Below are 15,215 nucleotides of genomic sequence, written 5' to 3'. Positions count from 1 at the left end.
GAAAAGTGAGACAAACTATAAAACCACACTAAAATATGTAAACACGATGAGTCAAATAAAGAGTCAACACAGTTGGCTGATTGTAAATGTTCTATTCTAGAACATTTTGTACCAATTAAAACAGTTTGCGATACATTATAAATACAATTCTGTACATTATAATAGTGTAAATACTATGTTCAAATACATTTCTATTTACAACTCCGTATGAGGGAGAGCAGCTTTGTTCTCTTCTTTAAAGTAAGGTCTTGGGTTTGTTTCATTTACTTGAAATTACAGCTTGGATATATAACTATCTCTAGTCAGTTCCACAGTTCACCACTTCCATAAAAAATACAAGTTCATAGGACAGCTCTTCTTCATGTCTAAACTACTTTTGTGCCATCTTCTGTAGCCTGTCCGTCACCCATCCATCCAATCCTCCGTGTGAACAAAAATGCATTATTGAGTACCTTTTAACGTGTCGTGTTATATATCAGTCAGCTTACATATAAAATGCAGATGGACAATCAGTTAAAAAGGTATTCGGTCGGTCAGCGAGGCTGGGTGGCATTTTGAATGCTTCTGGGCATCATAGACACATACACAGGTTTCAGGTCCGTACAGTTAGTTAGTTTAAAACTCAGTGAACTTGTGATGGAGTTCACTGAGCAGTCTGGGGTTTATGTGCCTGCCTTTATGAAAACAGGGCATTAAGGCATCAGTACATCCAGGCCTTGGACAAAGCCCAGCTGCTTTGTTCCCCCCGGATTAAAGTGATGACTCACTGTTTCTCAGTCACTTCAGTTAGAAAATATCTCATCAGTCCAATATGGAAGACGGTCGGCGAACTCTCCAAGAATCCTTTCCAGTGCAAGCGTTCAAACAGCAACAGTCTCGTGCTGGATGGGGATTATTTCCTCCACAGTGTTACAGTACTTCAACAGGATAATTTAACACGATAACTGCAGTCAAACACTGAAAGCAACTCAGGTTTTGCAGATTTGTTCAGGGTATGTGGCATTACTCCTAGAGATATGGCACTAAGCTTTACTTGGACACAGATATATAGTGTTTACCTCCACATACGCACATTAGAAAAATAACATATTACTCATAACAGCAGATAAGGAACCGTAGTTCTTTGGTTACCCCTGACATATCATATTGATGTAAATATCAATGTTTAATAACAGTAGTACATTCTTAATCTTCATATCCCAGATTACTCTGCTATGAGCCTCAGGGAGGATGCATTGTCTTACAAAAATATCATATATAATGTTCAGAAACCAATGTAAGAAAATGTATGTGGGTTATGTTTCCATATGGACTCCCAGTTTAAAAGAGGAGTTCTCTATCAAAAAATACCACTGAATAGAAAACTCAGATATGTGCATAGTGAATTTTCAGTGAACAGTAATTAGGATATACCTTCATTAAATGCACAGGTCAGATATGCTTTAGGAAAGCAGACACGCCCACAGAATACATCAGCATCTCCCTCACAAGGAGAAGAGCTACGCTGAAGTCGGCCCGCGGTTCACCCATAGGCACTGGATCTGACGACCACCCTCGGGTCACTGCTGTTGTTGAAAGCTGGTCCTTCTTTGGGTCCTATCTGATGAGAGTCTGGGGCTCTGTGTCCATGGAGGGCGGTCCTCTGGTGAGACGAGACGGCTTCACAAACACACCGTGACCTGGAGGGCAGCGGAAGTACACCCTGCCCTGGACGGTCCCGTTGTGCTTACCTACAGGAAGATCAATCATTACAGATATGTAGAATGATATGTGGATGACTTGTAGTTTAACACCTTCATTCCACAGATGAAATCACCATGATGTCACGCCAACACTTCCGGGTCAACAACTGTCAATTGTTTTGAATTGCAGAGCTATGTGAAATTAACAAACATATTTATTGCCGTTGTCATTTTCAGCTGTAACTGTAATGTGTAAAGCTATATAGTTAAACATGGTGGTCTGACCTATCTGACATTTCTGTTGTGATTGTTTTATGTACTGTGTTGCTTTGCTAGCATCTTCGACAAACCAAGTCTACAAGCATGGAAGCTAGGCAATGTAGTGCTGTGGGTGAGGGCCACAGCAAGAGTTATTTTAGCCACCTAAAAAAAACCAGTTATCAGTTAAAGTGACTGTTTTTGTCAATGGAGTCTAGTGGCTTTAAGATAACTTCAGGTCCCCATAGGAAAGGGCTTTCTGACGGCAAGGTAAAGCTGTGTAACACAATATGTGTGAACACAATAAAAGATGGTTCCTAGAACTAAGCAAAACTTTCTCCAGTCCGAAAATGCCTGTCACATTTGAACTGACAAACACGTGAAAGAAAAGCACACCACTTTACGACTTTTGAGGCTGAGAACTGTGAGTAGGAGCCGACAGAGATTTTTTTCCCCATTGTGGATTAATCCGTTCATGCTGGTACTGACATCTGAATTTGATGTTTAAACAAGTCTGATAATATTGTGGTTAATATTTCTATTTTTAGACACATAACATTGACAATTTTTTAAAATGAGGATCCTTAAATTTTAGTTTACAGAGAATTGTGACCAAGATCTGTAAAGTGGAACATGTAAAAGCGCTCTCTGGTGGGCAAACTATGTGATGACAATTTCTAAATGATCTCAACATTTGTCAAACTAAACTTGTCACATAATATATATGTATTTGTTGGGCTCTACGAACAGAAAGTTGTTGTCTTTTTTTTGCAAATGACTTAAAGGGACTCACCCACAGCCATGTCAAGCTTCACACCAATCCAGATCCCCTTAGCAAACTCCACCCCTCCAACATAATGGACTGTTCCTCTCCTCTTCCCCACCCACACCTGCTCCCCTGGGGCCATCCAGTCAGGAAGCTGAGCTGCAGGCGTGCTCTCATCTCCGCTGGAATCTCCCGACGGCTCTGCGCTGCTGGGGTTCGGGCTGGGACAGGGACTTCCGTGGGGCAGATCTCCCTGCGCCGGCTCCTCGGTCGGAGGTTCTCCTCCTGCTCGAGGAGTCGGGGCAGAGGATAGGGTTGTAGACAGAGGTGTGACTGGGGATGGTGATGCTGGAGATGGAGCTGAGACTCTGTCAGGCACAGATACTGTAGCTCTAACTGAAGTGCAAACTGGAGTTATGTTAGGGCAGGACACAGCTACACTAACAGAGTCTGTATTATTTGGACATTTGCTTGTAGCAGTGGAAGTGTCTCCAGGAGCAGATGTGTTGATAATACCAGAGACATCAGAGGAGTGTTGATTGCCAGTGTCACGTGTTTCTTTCTCCAAACCTGCCTGCTCCCACCCCTCTGTAAATTGTGCTAAATCACTGTCTCCAAAATTGTCATCAGCCCCTTTAAAGTCAGTGAACTCCTGGCTGGCACTGAGCACACAGTTGTGAGGCAGAGGGAATGTTTGCTGCTTGTCCCTGCAGTTTGGGATACTGATGGGCGAGGAGGCAGGGTGGATGAGCAGCTCCTGAGAGAGAGGAGGCTGCTGGGTGTCACTCCCTGCAGAAACACCTTTGGTTTGGGTGCAGCCTCTTCCAGCAGGACAGCCGAGAGGGTCTTGAGGGTCTCTGGAGGTGCAGCTGAGGTGGTCAGAGCTCTCACTGGCACTGAAAGGCATGTCAGACAGCGTAGCGTTGGAGGCACTGTGTGAAAAGTAGCCACTAGTGCAACTGCTGGCCGTGGGGCTTCGAGCCACCTCTCTCTCCCCGCTCCCACCTCCACACCGGCTTCCCTTCAAGTCGGACCGGGAGGATAGAAACCCCTCTTGGCTCTCAAGAGTGGCGTTGTAGATCTCAAAGTTTGCAAAGTCCTCCGGGATGTAAGGCTGAAAGCTGCTGTGGTCCTGAAGGCCCCGATTGAGATTCAGAGTCATGTCCACATCCGTCTCCTCGTCCTCAGAGTCCTGCTGATCAAAACAAAAGCAGCAGGACAAAGGACACATCCCACCAGACATGATGTCAGCTATAGCCTGTATGGAGCATTAGTCTATATAAACACTCTTTTTAAAGTAAACGAGGACAATGAAAAATGACATATAATGTGATAATGGAATATGAACATAGAGTATGAAAAATGTGGCACATTTTATTGTTTCTTGATGTTACTTATAGGTGTTTGCTACTGTACTGTTGTACTTGTGTGGGTCATTGAGCCATTGTTAACAGTGAAACATGGCAGTGTGACGCTGTACAGCACTAAGTTACAACCTATTTAAACACTGCAATAGCCACTGCCACAAATTCTACAGAGTTCCAGAGTTGTTACTCTTTTTTTTTTTAATTAAAGCTATAATGCTCGTATAATAATCGTATTGTACTCATTGGTACAATATATTATCTTGATGACACATTTTTGAAAACTAAATATTAACTTACTTTGGACGATGTCCTCACTGGTGAAGGAAAAAAATTCAGCTGCCTCCTTTTCTATTTTGCAAAAAACATTTTCCCTTCTCTCATGATGTGTATACAGTTATATATATCACTTTTATGTTTTAATATTATTTTCGTTTTGAAAACTTTTTGTTTCAAATGAGCCTAATTGGTTTTCTACCTCTCCCTGCACTGTATACTATTTGTAACTGTTGTCTTTTTTTGTATTTTAAATTGTGCAAAAATAAAAACAAACAATAAAAAATGTATAGATCTCTAACAAAATGTATATATCACTAACAATGAGTTGATTTTGGTAAATTTCCAATATCAGGATGATAGTGAATTTTGTGTGTGGCCCAAGGAGACTTGCTGGGCAACCAATGATGGCAGAGACTCTGCAAAAACAGGCTGCATACCCACCAACTTAAAAAAAAAATGCAAAAGAGCTTCAGCAATCATCGGCATATTTCATATCGAAAGACATGATGCTATTTCAAATAGTTAAAAAGCCTGACTGTTTAAGATTGTTGGATTGTTTTTCACAAAAAAAGATGTGTGTCTTTGTTGCATAGAAATATTTGTTTCTTAAATAAATGTAAGCTAAAGTGATTGCAGTATGTTTTAGTATCATTTTAAGAAAAATCATAAATGGTCATTCTTTTGGCCAGGAGAATAGTTACATTAAATTTTGATGCCTAACACTGACTTCAAGAATCCAATCAAGAAGTCGCACTATATGACACGATATAAGTGACTTTTGACTTGTTATGATTATATGATAAAAAAAAAAGAAGACGAAAATAAGCTGACCTAGGAATTATTTTGTATGTTTTACCTACTTACTATAAGAAGTTGTAAACAAAGTATGTTTGTTGCGAGGGAACTCAATACAACTCCTGCCAGTTCATGTGTATCATCACCAGCTCAGAGACAAGTTGAAAAGGTGTTAATGTGTAACTCTTGACGCAAAGTGTGGCAGCGTGAACACATCTGAGTGTGATACTTACAACAGTGTGAGCATGTGTCAAGTCAGTGTGTCACAGGGTGTATATGTGCATGTGTAACACTCTTACAGTAACCCTCAGAGCGATGTCTTCTGGTGTGTGAAGCACTTACAGCAGTGTGTGGCAGTGTGTGGCTGAGCTGTCTGCTGGTGGGAGTGATGGGGGTGGAGGTGGAGGTGGAGGTGGAAGGCTTGCAGTGGCCCTCGCTGCCTGCCCTGGGCCGGCGCCAGGGGCAGGGAGGGGGGAGCAGTGCAGGGCTGTCCACACATGAGCGCATGCTCTGCGGATGGGTCAGAACAACACTTCACACACACACGCACACACAGCATGCATGGAGCTGGGCAGGCCAGTTACACAGTTAGTGCCATGCAGTTTGATATTTCACAAAAAACAGTGCTTGAAGTGTCCTCAGTGTGAGTAACTCTACTGTTTACGGTAACACCACCCCTCAGGATATGTTTGTAAGCTTTTGAACCCTGCTATCTCATATCTACACACTATCATGGCCCGTAGCAAACATCCAAGCTCTTTCTATCTTTTAATATCATTGAGAAAACCTTTTTTATCCAGACTGCTGCTATTTGTGTACAACTGCAGTCACACACGCTAATCCCACTGCTTACTGAACCATTTTACTGCTAGCTAGAGACCTCTACCCCCAAACAACTGCCACCTCTTTTAGTCCACTTCAAGCACCAATGAAAACAAATATGCAAGGTTAGTTTAAATGGTTGGAACAGCCACAAGCTGAATCTGAAAAATCCAATTATTACAAACAAATCAGACAAGAGACTTTATAGCGTAGCTCTGTCTAATTCAGCGTTGTGGTTCTCCTCAGTTGAAGTCATGCTCCTGTGAGTCATGCTCTTTTATTTCAATACAGTGACATAAACACAGTGAAGGGTGCCATCGTGGTTTTTTTCTGCGGCCAGTCACAACAGCAAAGCCATTTTCACAAAAATCATCGCACAGCTTTGGACGATCACTAATTTTTGTCAATGTCTGTATATTCATCATGTTGTGGAAAAATGTCATGGTAAAAATGGGGTTGGACAGAGGACTGATGAAACAACGATATGTGGGAACAACGTGGCAAAACAAAGACATGAACACCGTCATGAGAAAGCGTGAACTTCTCCTCCTTACCTCCTGTCCCAGCAGCGGCCGGGCCTCCAGGACTTTCTTGGCCTTGTTCTCCTCCTTGACAGGCAGCAGGGACTTGAGGAACTTGGGTGGCTGAGGGGAGAGCACTTTGAAGGGGCTGGAGTTAAAAAATGTGGGGCTTTCTGGAACCAAACCTGTGTGGGAGCATTCAGGGGTAACCACGTTATAATATGACAACACAACTCTGTTTGACACACAAAAAAAAGCCAGGACACAACGCAGCTGCTGCATATTTAATGTTTCTGTAGTTTACCTGAATTGTCCTTGCATTTGATGGGTGTGGTACAAAGCGAGGTCTCTGAGGGATTGCAGATCGTGCTGTCCAAGTGATCACAGTGGTCCTGGACAATAATATACAGGAAAATTGTTAAATAGTGTGAGGTAAAAGTAGCACTGCAGCCAAAAGACTCCTTCTGCTCTATAGTAGACTTTACTTCTAACCATCTACAACAGGTCTCTCCAACTGGCGGCCAATGGGCCAACTCTAATAAAATAAACTACAATAAAATACACACAACATAATTCACACATTTAAGGCCATTTTGAAAAGATGAGTTTTGATGAGTGATTTGAATGGGGAGAGGTCGGTGCAGTCTCAAATGTGTTTGGGGAGAGAGTTCCAGAGGGAGGGGGCAGCTATGGAGAAGACTCTGTCGCCCCAGGTCCAGTGCTTGGGCCTGAGTGGTGGAGTCAGGAGGTTGGGATCAGAGGAGTGGAGACTGCGGGAAGGAGTGTGGCAGTGGAGCAGGTCAGTGAGACAGGAGGGGGCCTGGTTATGGAGGGCTTTGTAAGCGAGGAGAAGGACTTTGAATTGGATGCATTGTGGGACAGGGAGCCAGTGGAGGGTCTGAGGGACAGGGGTGATGTGATCACAGGAGTGGGAATGGGTGAGCAGACGGGAAGCCGAGGTCTGGCTGTAGTGGAGTTCATTTAGGACTTTGGATGGTGTATTATAAATACTGCTGTTACAGTAGTCAACTCTGGATGTGATGAATGCATGGGCGAGAGTTTCAGCAGCAACGGGGGAGAGTGATGGGCGGAGACGAGCTATGATAGCCCGCAAATCAGTTCTGTTTAAACATGAAAATTAACACCTGGAGAAAAAACAAATCATGCAAATGACAGACATTTTGCCACAATAAATTCCTAAAACTAGTCAAACACTCCTGTGCTCTCTGCCTAATTGCCACACAACGTGACAGCACGTTTAATCAAAATCACTTAATTCTACATGTCTTATTTACTTGTTTTAGCTAACAATAACCAAATCCTGCAAAAAAATCTCTCTCCTTAGTACAACTGAGAAGCCATAGATTCGTAAACTGTGACCAACAGTCACATGACAAAAGCGCTGTGAAACTTTGACTGAGCTGCAAGCTGTTTACACAGAGCAGAGATTAAGAAAAGTTGTAAGTAGAGGTTGTAAAAATGTAAACAGCAAATGTAAATTGCAATGTAGTGGAATAAACATTTTGGTGGTGTGTTGTGTATGTAGTGTAAATATGTAAGTAGAGTAATAGCTCAGGGAAATGTCTGTCCCCGGGGTCCCTTCTCAACATGTGGTCCTGTGAACTACATTGTTGAAGAGTGTATCATGATGACATCATCATAATGAGAGGCATTCTTATTTTGTGATCACAGAATATTTACAAATGTGACCTGACTTACCCTACAGTCTTCATCCTCACAGCCAGTCAGGTCTGTTTTACTACATGAAGACTAGAAAGCAAGAAACAGGTTATCAGTGTTATGTCATCGAGTAACAGTAACTTCCATATGGTTCAGTGGGCAGTGCAGTGAGTGATGTAGTCATTACATGCTGTACATTTGGTGTGCTGATACTCCTTCTCAGGTGTCTCCCCTTGGCAGTGAGCGCTTCCTTCACTGTCACAGCCTTTAGAGAAACAAGACAAGACAAATGCACCTTGACATGACCCTTAATCAGATTGTTTTGTGTTTTGTTATTTAATTATGCTGCTGCGTAAAATACCTGTCGTAGCCTCTCCAGACTGAGGATGTTTTCCACTTCCAGAACTCCTCGTGTGTACTTCTCTATGTAGGTTTCTCCATCCTGAGTCTCCTCGCTGTCCCCGCGAGCAGCCATGAGAGCCAAGGTCTCCCTTTCCTCTGGCTCCTCTGAGGCCTGAACAGAGAAGAGAGGAAACGTATAAAGGACCGACAACAGTAAACATTTGTCACACATCTGTAAAGCAGCCATTGTTAGATACAGTAGTAGAATGAACAAGTTGTACCTTTGGTATGTTGGACACGATCTCATAAGTCACACCACAGGAATAAAGCGTGTTCTTTAAGGACATTCTTCTCTTGAGACTCTGAGTGAAACTCTGTAGGAAACAAAATCATTAAATCATTAAAACACAATCCATTTCTGCAAACACCACCTCTGCTGTGGGCTGCCCCTCTCTGATTAAAGTCTGATCCCTCTTGTATTAACCTGCTTGTTGTAGATGTTGACAGCGATCCTCTTGCGGAGCACCAGCTCCATGGAGGCAGGGTGGCTGAGCTGCACTGTGGCTTTGATGATCAGGTAAATCCGTTCATTAGGAGACGTTATGCGGTTGAGGTGCACAGAATCGTGGATGGATGAGTCCCAGGAGCACACTGCGCACACCTGGTGAAATGGAAGAGTTGTGTTTTAATAACATGGCTTTGTGATCGACTACAGAGAGAGAATCTATGCCAGGCTACACACACAGAAAGCCATGTCGGTGGGCTGTGGCTTTGGGTTTGCAGCTGTTGGCTAATGAGCAGAAAAATCACCATCTCATGACACTTAAGCATATTAAAGAGTGTGGCGATTGCTGCATGGTAACAGTTGCTGATCAACATCAAAAGAAAACATGAAGAAATTTAAATGACCTTTCTTTTAAATCCCTGCTTCCGTGAATGATGCCGTGCAATTACATGACTGTGTAATTGCTCAATTATGCACATAATTGTAGGACAAAATATGTTGCCTTGAACTGCGCGTGTCTGTGTGTGATTAACAGAGGAAAAAACAACCACTAGCAAGATTAAACTGGTAGAATCGGCAAACTTCTACTGCTTATACCAAAGCATCACCAGTATGTTTACAAAAATACACAACATACAACTTGTAGATGATGAAGCAATGGAAATGCCGCTACCTAAAACAGTGTCACTCAGCTTTAAACCACAATTTCTGAATCTACAGCTGCTTCTGAACTTGTGCATGCTTCCCTGAGTTTCCCTTATTGGCCACAGGGGGGCAGCAAAGTCAAACCTTTTGCTTACCTCCTCATCACTGTGCCTGATGATTGGCAGATAGAAGAACTGGCTCCCATGCTCCTTGGGCAGGATGGAGTTAACGCCTGCAGCATGAGGGCCAGTCAGCTGCTCGTTCACTGTCAGATTATCCGCTGGTGGCATATAAGACAGTGTTTGTATAGGACTGAGAGGAAGCTACAAAATATCAGTTGATATAAAGACTGTGTCCGGCCTTACCATTTAAATCCAGGAAGAGCACGGGGATGTGAGCTTCCATTCCTGCAGGCGGTGTCCTATGAGGATTTGATTATGAGGTTAACAATGGACAAAAAGTGAAGGGCTTCAAATTAAATAAGTCAGACATGTGCATTGAAGTGTGTTTTTACCAGTCTGCAGGAGCTCCAGGGATGCCACAGCCAGGTGCAGGTACCAGCACTGCGTTTCTCTCTTCAGTCAGGCCAACCCACTGCTCCACCAGCCGAGCTTCACGCTCAACATCTTCCTCTGACTTCTCTGGATACATAAATGAGAAGTTTAATCACAACCCATGGACGAAAATGAAAAAACACAGGCAACACACAGAAGCCATGCTTCAGGTCCCTCAGCGAGAGGCAGCTGTAACACAGGGCCTCGGACTCACCGTGTTTGTTGATGATTTTCTTGATTTGTTCATCAAGGTACTCTCGTCGTTTGATCAGGGCCTCTGACCAGCGCTCTCGGACACAGTTGAGATCTTCCTCCTGGAAACAAGCAGAGGCCAGAATCAGTGCCAGCTGGCTCAGAAAGGCAGAGAGCTGCTGCAGGACATAGTGCCGTGTTAACAGGACCAGGTGAGGGTGCACAGGGCTGATCTGTCTGAGGGTGTCCCATAACTGCTCCTTAATACACCTGCTAGCCAAGCCAAGTGAGAGCTAATTTAAGTTCCAAGGTCCCAAGGTGCATTTTGGGCTGAAAAACGATTATGGTCAAATTCTCATAACACGCACACACACACACACACACACACACACACACACTGAACCTCCTGGTAACACCTCTGCAACTCACACACATGCATTCACACACACGCCACACATGCACACACCAAATTGTCCTCACATGCAGCCACAGCCACCCAAAGTCCTACCTGGATGTACAGGCGATCGCTCTGTGAGAGAATCACAATGTCCACAGTAACCAACAAGACCTCAAAGCCCACTTTATTACGCTTCTGACGTCAGCACACTTCCACCATGCAAATTACTGTAAACCATGCAGCCATGCAATGCCAAAGTGATTCAGTGAGGATTATTATTCCTGCAGCTCTTCAGTAGCAACAAGCAAACAGCAGCATTAGTGTGCAGCAACCTGAGGGGGGAATGCAAGAGAGAGCGGGACAGGATCCCTGGCAGACGGACTGCTGGCCGGGAGCTCGGCCCAGGGCGGAACTGTACTTTGCATAGAGGGCTGCCAGAGAATGGTTGGTGTGATTGATAATTACAGCGTCAGAAATCATCCACATGTGCAGCTGCTTTTTAATAAAGCACTCATTTAGTTGGCGCAGCCCTCTGCCTCCTGCCTCACATGCCCTCAGCAACAGGCCTAGTCGCAAACACACGGTGAGGTTGGTTTTCCTTCATGCTGCAGAGTGAGCTACAGGGGGAGCAGCAGCAGGAGGAGACTGAAAGGGTACCTGATAACTATCCATATCGTCTTCCTCCTCTCTCTGGCAGGAGAGAACACACTCAGTCAAACGTGGGGAACCATAAAAAGGCCCTGACAACTCATAGCTTACCATCCACTGCTCATGTAACTTCAGAGGAATCTCACACCCCTTTTCCACCAAATTAGCTCTGGTTCTGGAACAAGTGCCATCTGAGACTCTTGGAATCTTGGTGCTATCTAGCAAATCAGTTTGCTTTCCACAAATTTTGCGAGAAATCATTGTAATCAACCTGCTATTTTTGGTTCTAACTGGGAACCAATTAATTTGTGGTTGAATTAGGTAGCACGAACCAGAACAGAACCTGCTCTATGTTGGTGGAAAAGGGGTATTACGTCCATATTGTATGCTTTTGAGTAATGAATGTCTCTAAAAACAATAATCAGCTCATAACTATGATTCTGAATGTGGAAAATAAAAAAGGAGCTCATCAAATTATCCCTTCCTTTCTACATCAGGGCACATCAGTGCATGTTAACAGAACAAACAGGGCACTAATGAGTTTGTACATTCCTTAGCCTTCTTTAGACTCTCTGCCAGCTACCCAGATGAACCAGTCAAAGCACGCAACCAGACGGACTAAACATACTCTGGCTAAATCAGCATAATATTGTTTATCACTGGCGGGAAACAAGCATACTGTTCCCATAAATGCGGAATCAATCCTATTTTTGTCAACACAATAGATCCATAGTCTAAGCTGCATGTGAGTATGTTGTGCAAGAATGTGTGATAGTGTTTCACAGACCTGGTAGCTGTCGAGTGGTCTCTGTAGTTTGGTGGAGCGAGCAGACACACAGCCAATAGAGACAGACAGCACAGCCTCCACCAGCAGAGGCAGAGTGCCTGAGTTTTGGACCGGCTTCACACACACCTGCAGCCTCCTGGAGTGACCCTGCTTGGACAAATCCCCATAATAAAACATCAGAGTGCTGCTGCCAGAACTGCATTCTCAAAGCTCAAAGTACTACATGCACACGGCTGTTTATAATAACATCATTAGTTATGATCAGCAGGTGTTTGATGCAGGCCAGCCAGTCTGACCTAAAGGGAAACATGCTCATAATTCTTCTCTGACCTGACGGAGTTGGAAAACTCCTCCTGTGCTGACGTCTTTTCCGGGATGCAGCTCCACGGGTGAGTACTCTCCCTGCTCGTTCAGCTCCTGGATGGAGATCACCAGCTCGATCCTGCGAGACACCTCACTCCACCTTAAACACACAACAGCCAAGATGAAGAGAAGTTGTGAAATGTCACTGTGTGAATATGTGTGTGTGTATGCACAAGTCTGATTGCAACATATGTAATGATACCTATCTCGGAGCGTCTGAGTCTTGGCTTCCAGTGCGTCTAACTCCCAGAGTGAACGTCCGTTCCCAGCACAGCGGTGGCCCCACACTTCTATGGCCAACGCTCCGTCTGATATAAACTCCAAAAACTCATCTGTCACATGCACAACGTAGTCCTGCACAAAGACAAGAGGTTTGTAGTGGAGCTGTAGTTTACACACATTCCAGGAATTTAAAATTCTGGAAGACATTAATACTGTCAAGCAGAAACAACCGGCAGCTCCATTTCAAGTACCTTGCAGTGATCAAACTGGACAGTAAACTGGGCATCTGGGCTTCGAGGGGAAGGTCTGTCTGGGCTGACCATGGGTGGAGCCACAGTGGGCTCTCCGTGCTCCCAGAAGGTGTACTGACAGAAGACAAAGTTGGACAGGTTGAGCGGCAAACCTGTGGCCTCCCTTATCCGCACCTGCAGCAAAGAGACAAGTAGAAGGGATGAAGGTGAGTTACTGAGCATTGGCGTACTGGGACAGCCATCAGTTTGTCTTAGAGATAGATATCGAATGACTTTGAAATGGCTTTACCCTGCAGGTGAGCCTCTTGGCCATGTGGACGATCTCCCCGTTGGTGTCCATCACCTCATAGCAGCTACTCTCGCTGGAGTTCTCCGACGAGTCGTCTCCCCCAGACAGGCGCTCTGGTACGGCTCCACTCACTCTCATCAGCTCAATGTGCAACCTGCCTGCTACCTGTACACACAGAGCAGGGATATAATAATTATGTCCCAAAATGTCCACATTTTAAATACATGTGCACATTATCCTCTCATATGGACCTGATGTAATAAGAACCTTTACCTCTCCCTGCTGGCTGATGATGGGGACCGCATATTGCAGTCTGACATCATGAAAAAGGCACTCTAGAAAAATGTTGGCCACTCCTATCAGGTTGTGGTTTTCTTGCGCCTCATAGAACGGGTCACAGTGCTTACTGTTTGCCTTGTTATACTGAAATAAAACAGAGGAACACTTGAAAAATGAAATTATTATTTTTGCTTATCTCTTCCTGTCTCTGATTCTCTTCTTTCTTACCATCTCCTCTGTGCCTTCCTTCCAGTCCCTGTAGTGGTCTCTCATATCCACCAGTTTGTTTTCAAGCTTCTCAATGGTCCACACCTGGGTCCCCCTCCCTTTTCTCCGAACCTGAATGGCCGGCTCGCTCACTATCATTCCACGCTGTATAAAAACACAGATTTAGATTTAGACAGATTTAGACACTTCTCATGTTTCAGCATATTTTTACACTTAGTGAGGCGATGTGGTGGTGTGTGATTGCAGGGGGTTCAGAGGCCTGACCTTGCGGTTGGCGCTGAGGTTGGCTGCAGGAATCTGAAGGGTGACCTGATAGTCTGTCAGTTTGTTCATCTCCTCCGCCAAAAAGTTGGCTTCTCGCACCAAGGTGTTGGCTTTCACAACCTGCTCTCTGAGACGAGACAGGCTCTGACGAAAAAGCTCATCCCTGACACACACGCAGACAACAGAACACAGAGATCATTCATTCACAAAGATGAAGACCTGACACCTGTTACGTACCCTCTGTGTGGATTTAACTACACACAATCCTCATTTATAGGAACTGCTAGTGCAAAACATACACAGAGGTAAGAGGGAAGTTACTGATTGACTGAATGTGATGTTTATGTTTTAGTAAAAGGGTCACTAATTCCTACATCTCAGATTTAAAAAAAAAAGAATGTGTATAATGATGTGCAGAGGGGCTTTGATTTTCTCAGTAAACTACACAATAACGATGCTGATTCCAGCATGGTACACGCTGATACACTGAGTTTTGGTGTTGTAGAAGTGTTCATCCCTTTACTACAGCATTTTTCAAATGATACTTTCAGTAGGAATGGGTGTTATATCTCAGGACAAATACAGGAAGATGTCAAGTAACTTTAATTTCAGGTAGCATCTTAACAGGTACAGTATACTATGCAGGAGCTGTCGGCTACTATTTATAAACTGTATCAGCAAACGTGAAAGTGAAAGCCAACCCCAGACTCACTGTGGTTTTAAGATAAGCTTTGTCTGCTCGGTGTTTCACCAATTTGTTTGCTTTTTTCGGCACTGTATCGGTGATTTTCATAACTTCCCCTGGGACACCTGCTGCTACAGTCTGGCACCTGGTCGCTACTGTTTAAAAAGTCCGATCTCACCTGCATGCTGTGCCAAGGAACCAAGTCTCTGCAGATAAATAAACTGCCACACACTTCTAGTGGGTCATAAGTGATGACTGAGAGGGATACTTCTGTATGAGTCTATATTTTTTAAAGCTAAATCTTCATCCTTTAATGTGAGGAGGAACTTCACAGGTTCATGCCTCACAGATAAAGCTACAGTAACTCAATGACTCACACTGAGTCAACAGCTACAAA

The 15,215-nt window shown here is 44.1% G+C and overlaps 1 protein-coding gene across 4 annotated transcripts in view; it reads right to left on the bottom strand.

Annotated features, from left to right (window-relative positions):
* Positions 1 to 92: 92 nt before the first annotated feature.
* The window catches only part of kif13a (kinesin family member 13A), a 49,561-nt gene continuing 34,438 nt past the window's right edge, over positions 93 to 15,215 (bottom strand). The window contains exons 18-40 of one of the 4 annotated variants that reach the window (XM_049583271.1): positions 14,134 to 14,296; positions 13,870 to 14,013; positions 13,636 to 13,785; positions 13,363 to 13,527; positions 13,074 to 13,247; positions 12,803 to 12,954; positions 12,568 to 12,700; positions 12,238 to 12,384; positions 11,460 to 11,492; positions 10,428 to 10,527; positions 10,174 to 10,300; positions 10,025 to 10,080; positions 9,815 to 9,939; positions 8,994 to 9,170; positions 8,791 to 8,883; positions 8,529 to 8,681; positions 8,355 to 8,432; positions 8,207 to 8,257; positions 6,792 to 6,879; positions 6,521 to 6,672; positions 5,487 to 5,654; positions 2,734 to 3,898; positions 93 to 1,730 (exon numbers count right to left, since the gene is read on the bottom strand). In XM_049583271.1, the coding sequence (XP_049439228.1) occupies positions 1,597 to 1,730; positions 2,734 to 3,898; positions 5,487 to 5,654; positions 6,521 to 6,672; positions 6,792 to 6,879; positions 8,207 to 8,257; positions 8,355 to 8,432; positions 8,529 to 8,681; positions 8,791 to 8,883; positions 8,994 to 9,170; positions 9,815 to 9,939; positions 10,025 to 10,080; positions 10,174 to 10,300; positions 10,428 to 10,527; positions 11,460 to 11,492; positions 12,238 to 12,384; positions 12,568 to 12,700; positions 12,803 to 12,954; positions 13,074 to 13,247; positions 13,363 to 13,527; positions 13,636 to 13,785; positions 13,870 to 14,013; positions 14,134 to 14,296 (3,928 nt within the window). In that variant the 3' untranslated portion in view covers positions 93 to 1,596. The remainder of the gene's footprint in view (positions 1,731 to 2,733; positions 3,899 to 5,486; positions 5,655 to 6,520; positions 6,673 to 6,791; positions 6,880 to 8,206; positions 8,258 to 8,354; positions 8,433 to 8,528; positions 8,682 to 8,790; positions 8,884 to 8,993; positions 9,171 to 9,814; positions 9,940 to 10,024; positions 10,081 to 10,173; positions 10,301 to 10,427; positions 10,528 to 11,459; positions 11,493 to 12,237; positions 12,385 to 12,567; positions 12,701 to 12,802; positions 12,955 to 13,073; positions 13,248 to 13,362; positions 13,528 to 13,635; positions 13,786 to 13,869; positions 14,014 to 14,133; positions 14,297 to 15,215) is intronic. The other 3 variants (XM_049583272.1, XM_049583273.1, XM_049583274.1) reach the window with 3 other exon arrangements.

Source organism: Epinephelus fuscoguttatus, linkage group LG8 (assembly GCF_011397635.1).
Source record: "Epinephelus fuscoguttatus linkage group LG8, E.fuscoguttatus.final_Chr_v1".
Classification (NCBI taxonomy): domain Eukaryota; kingdom Metazoa; phylum Chordata; class Actinopteri; order Perciformes; family Serranidae; genus Epinephelus; species Epinephelus fuscoguttatus.
The sequence above is the reverse complement of the archived record's forward strand: the minus strand, read 5'-3'. Positions and strand labels throughout refer to the sequence as shown.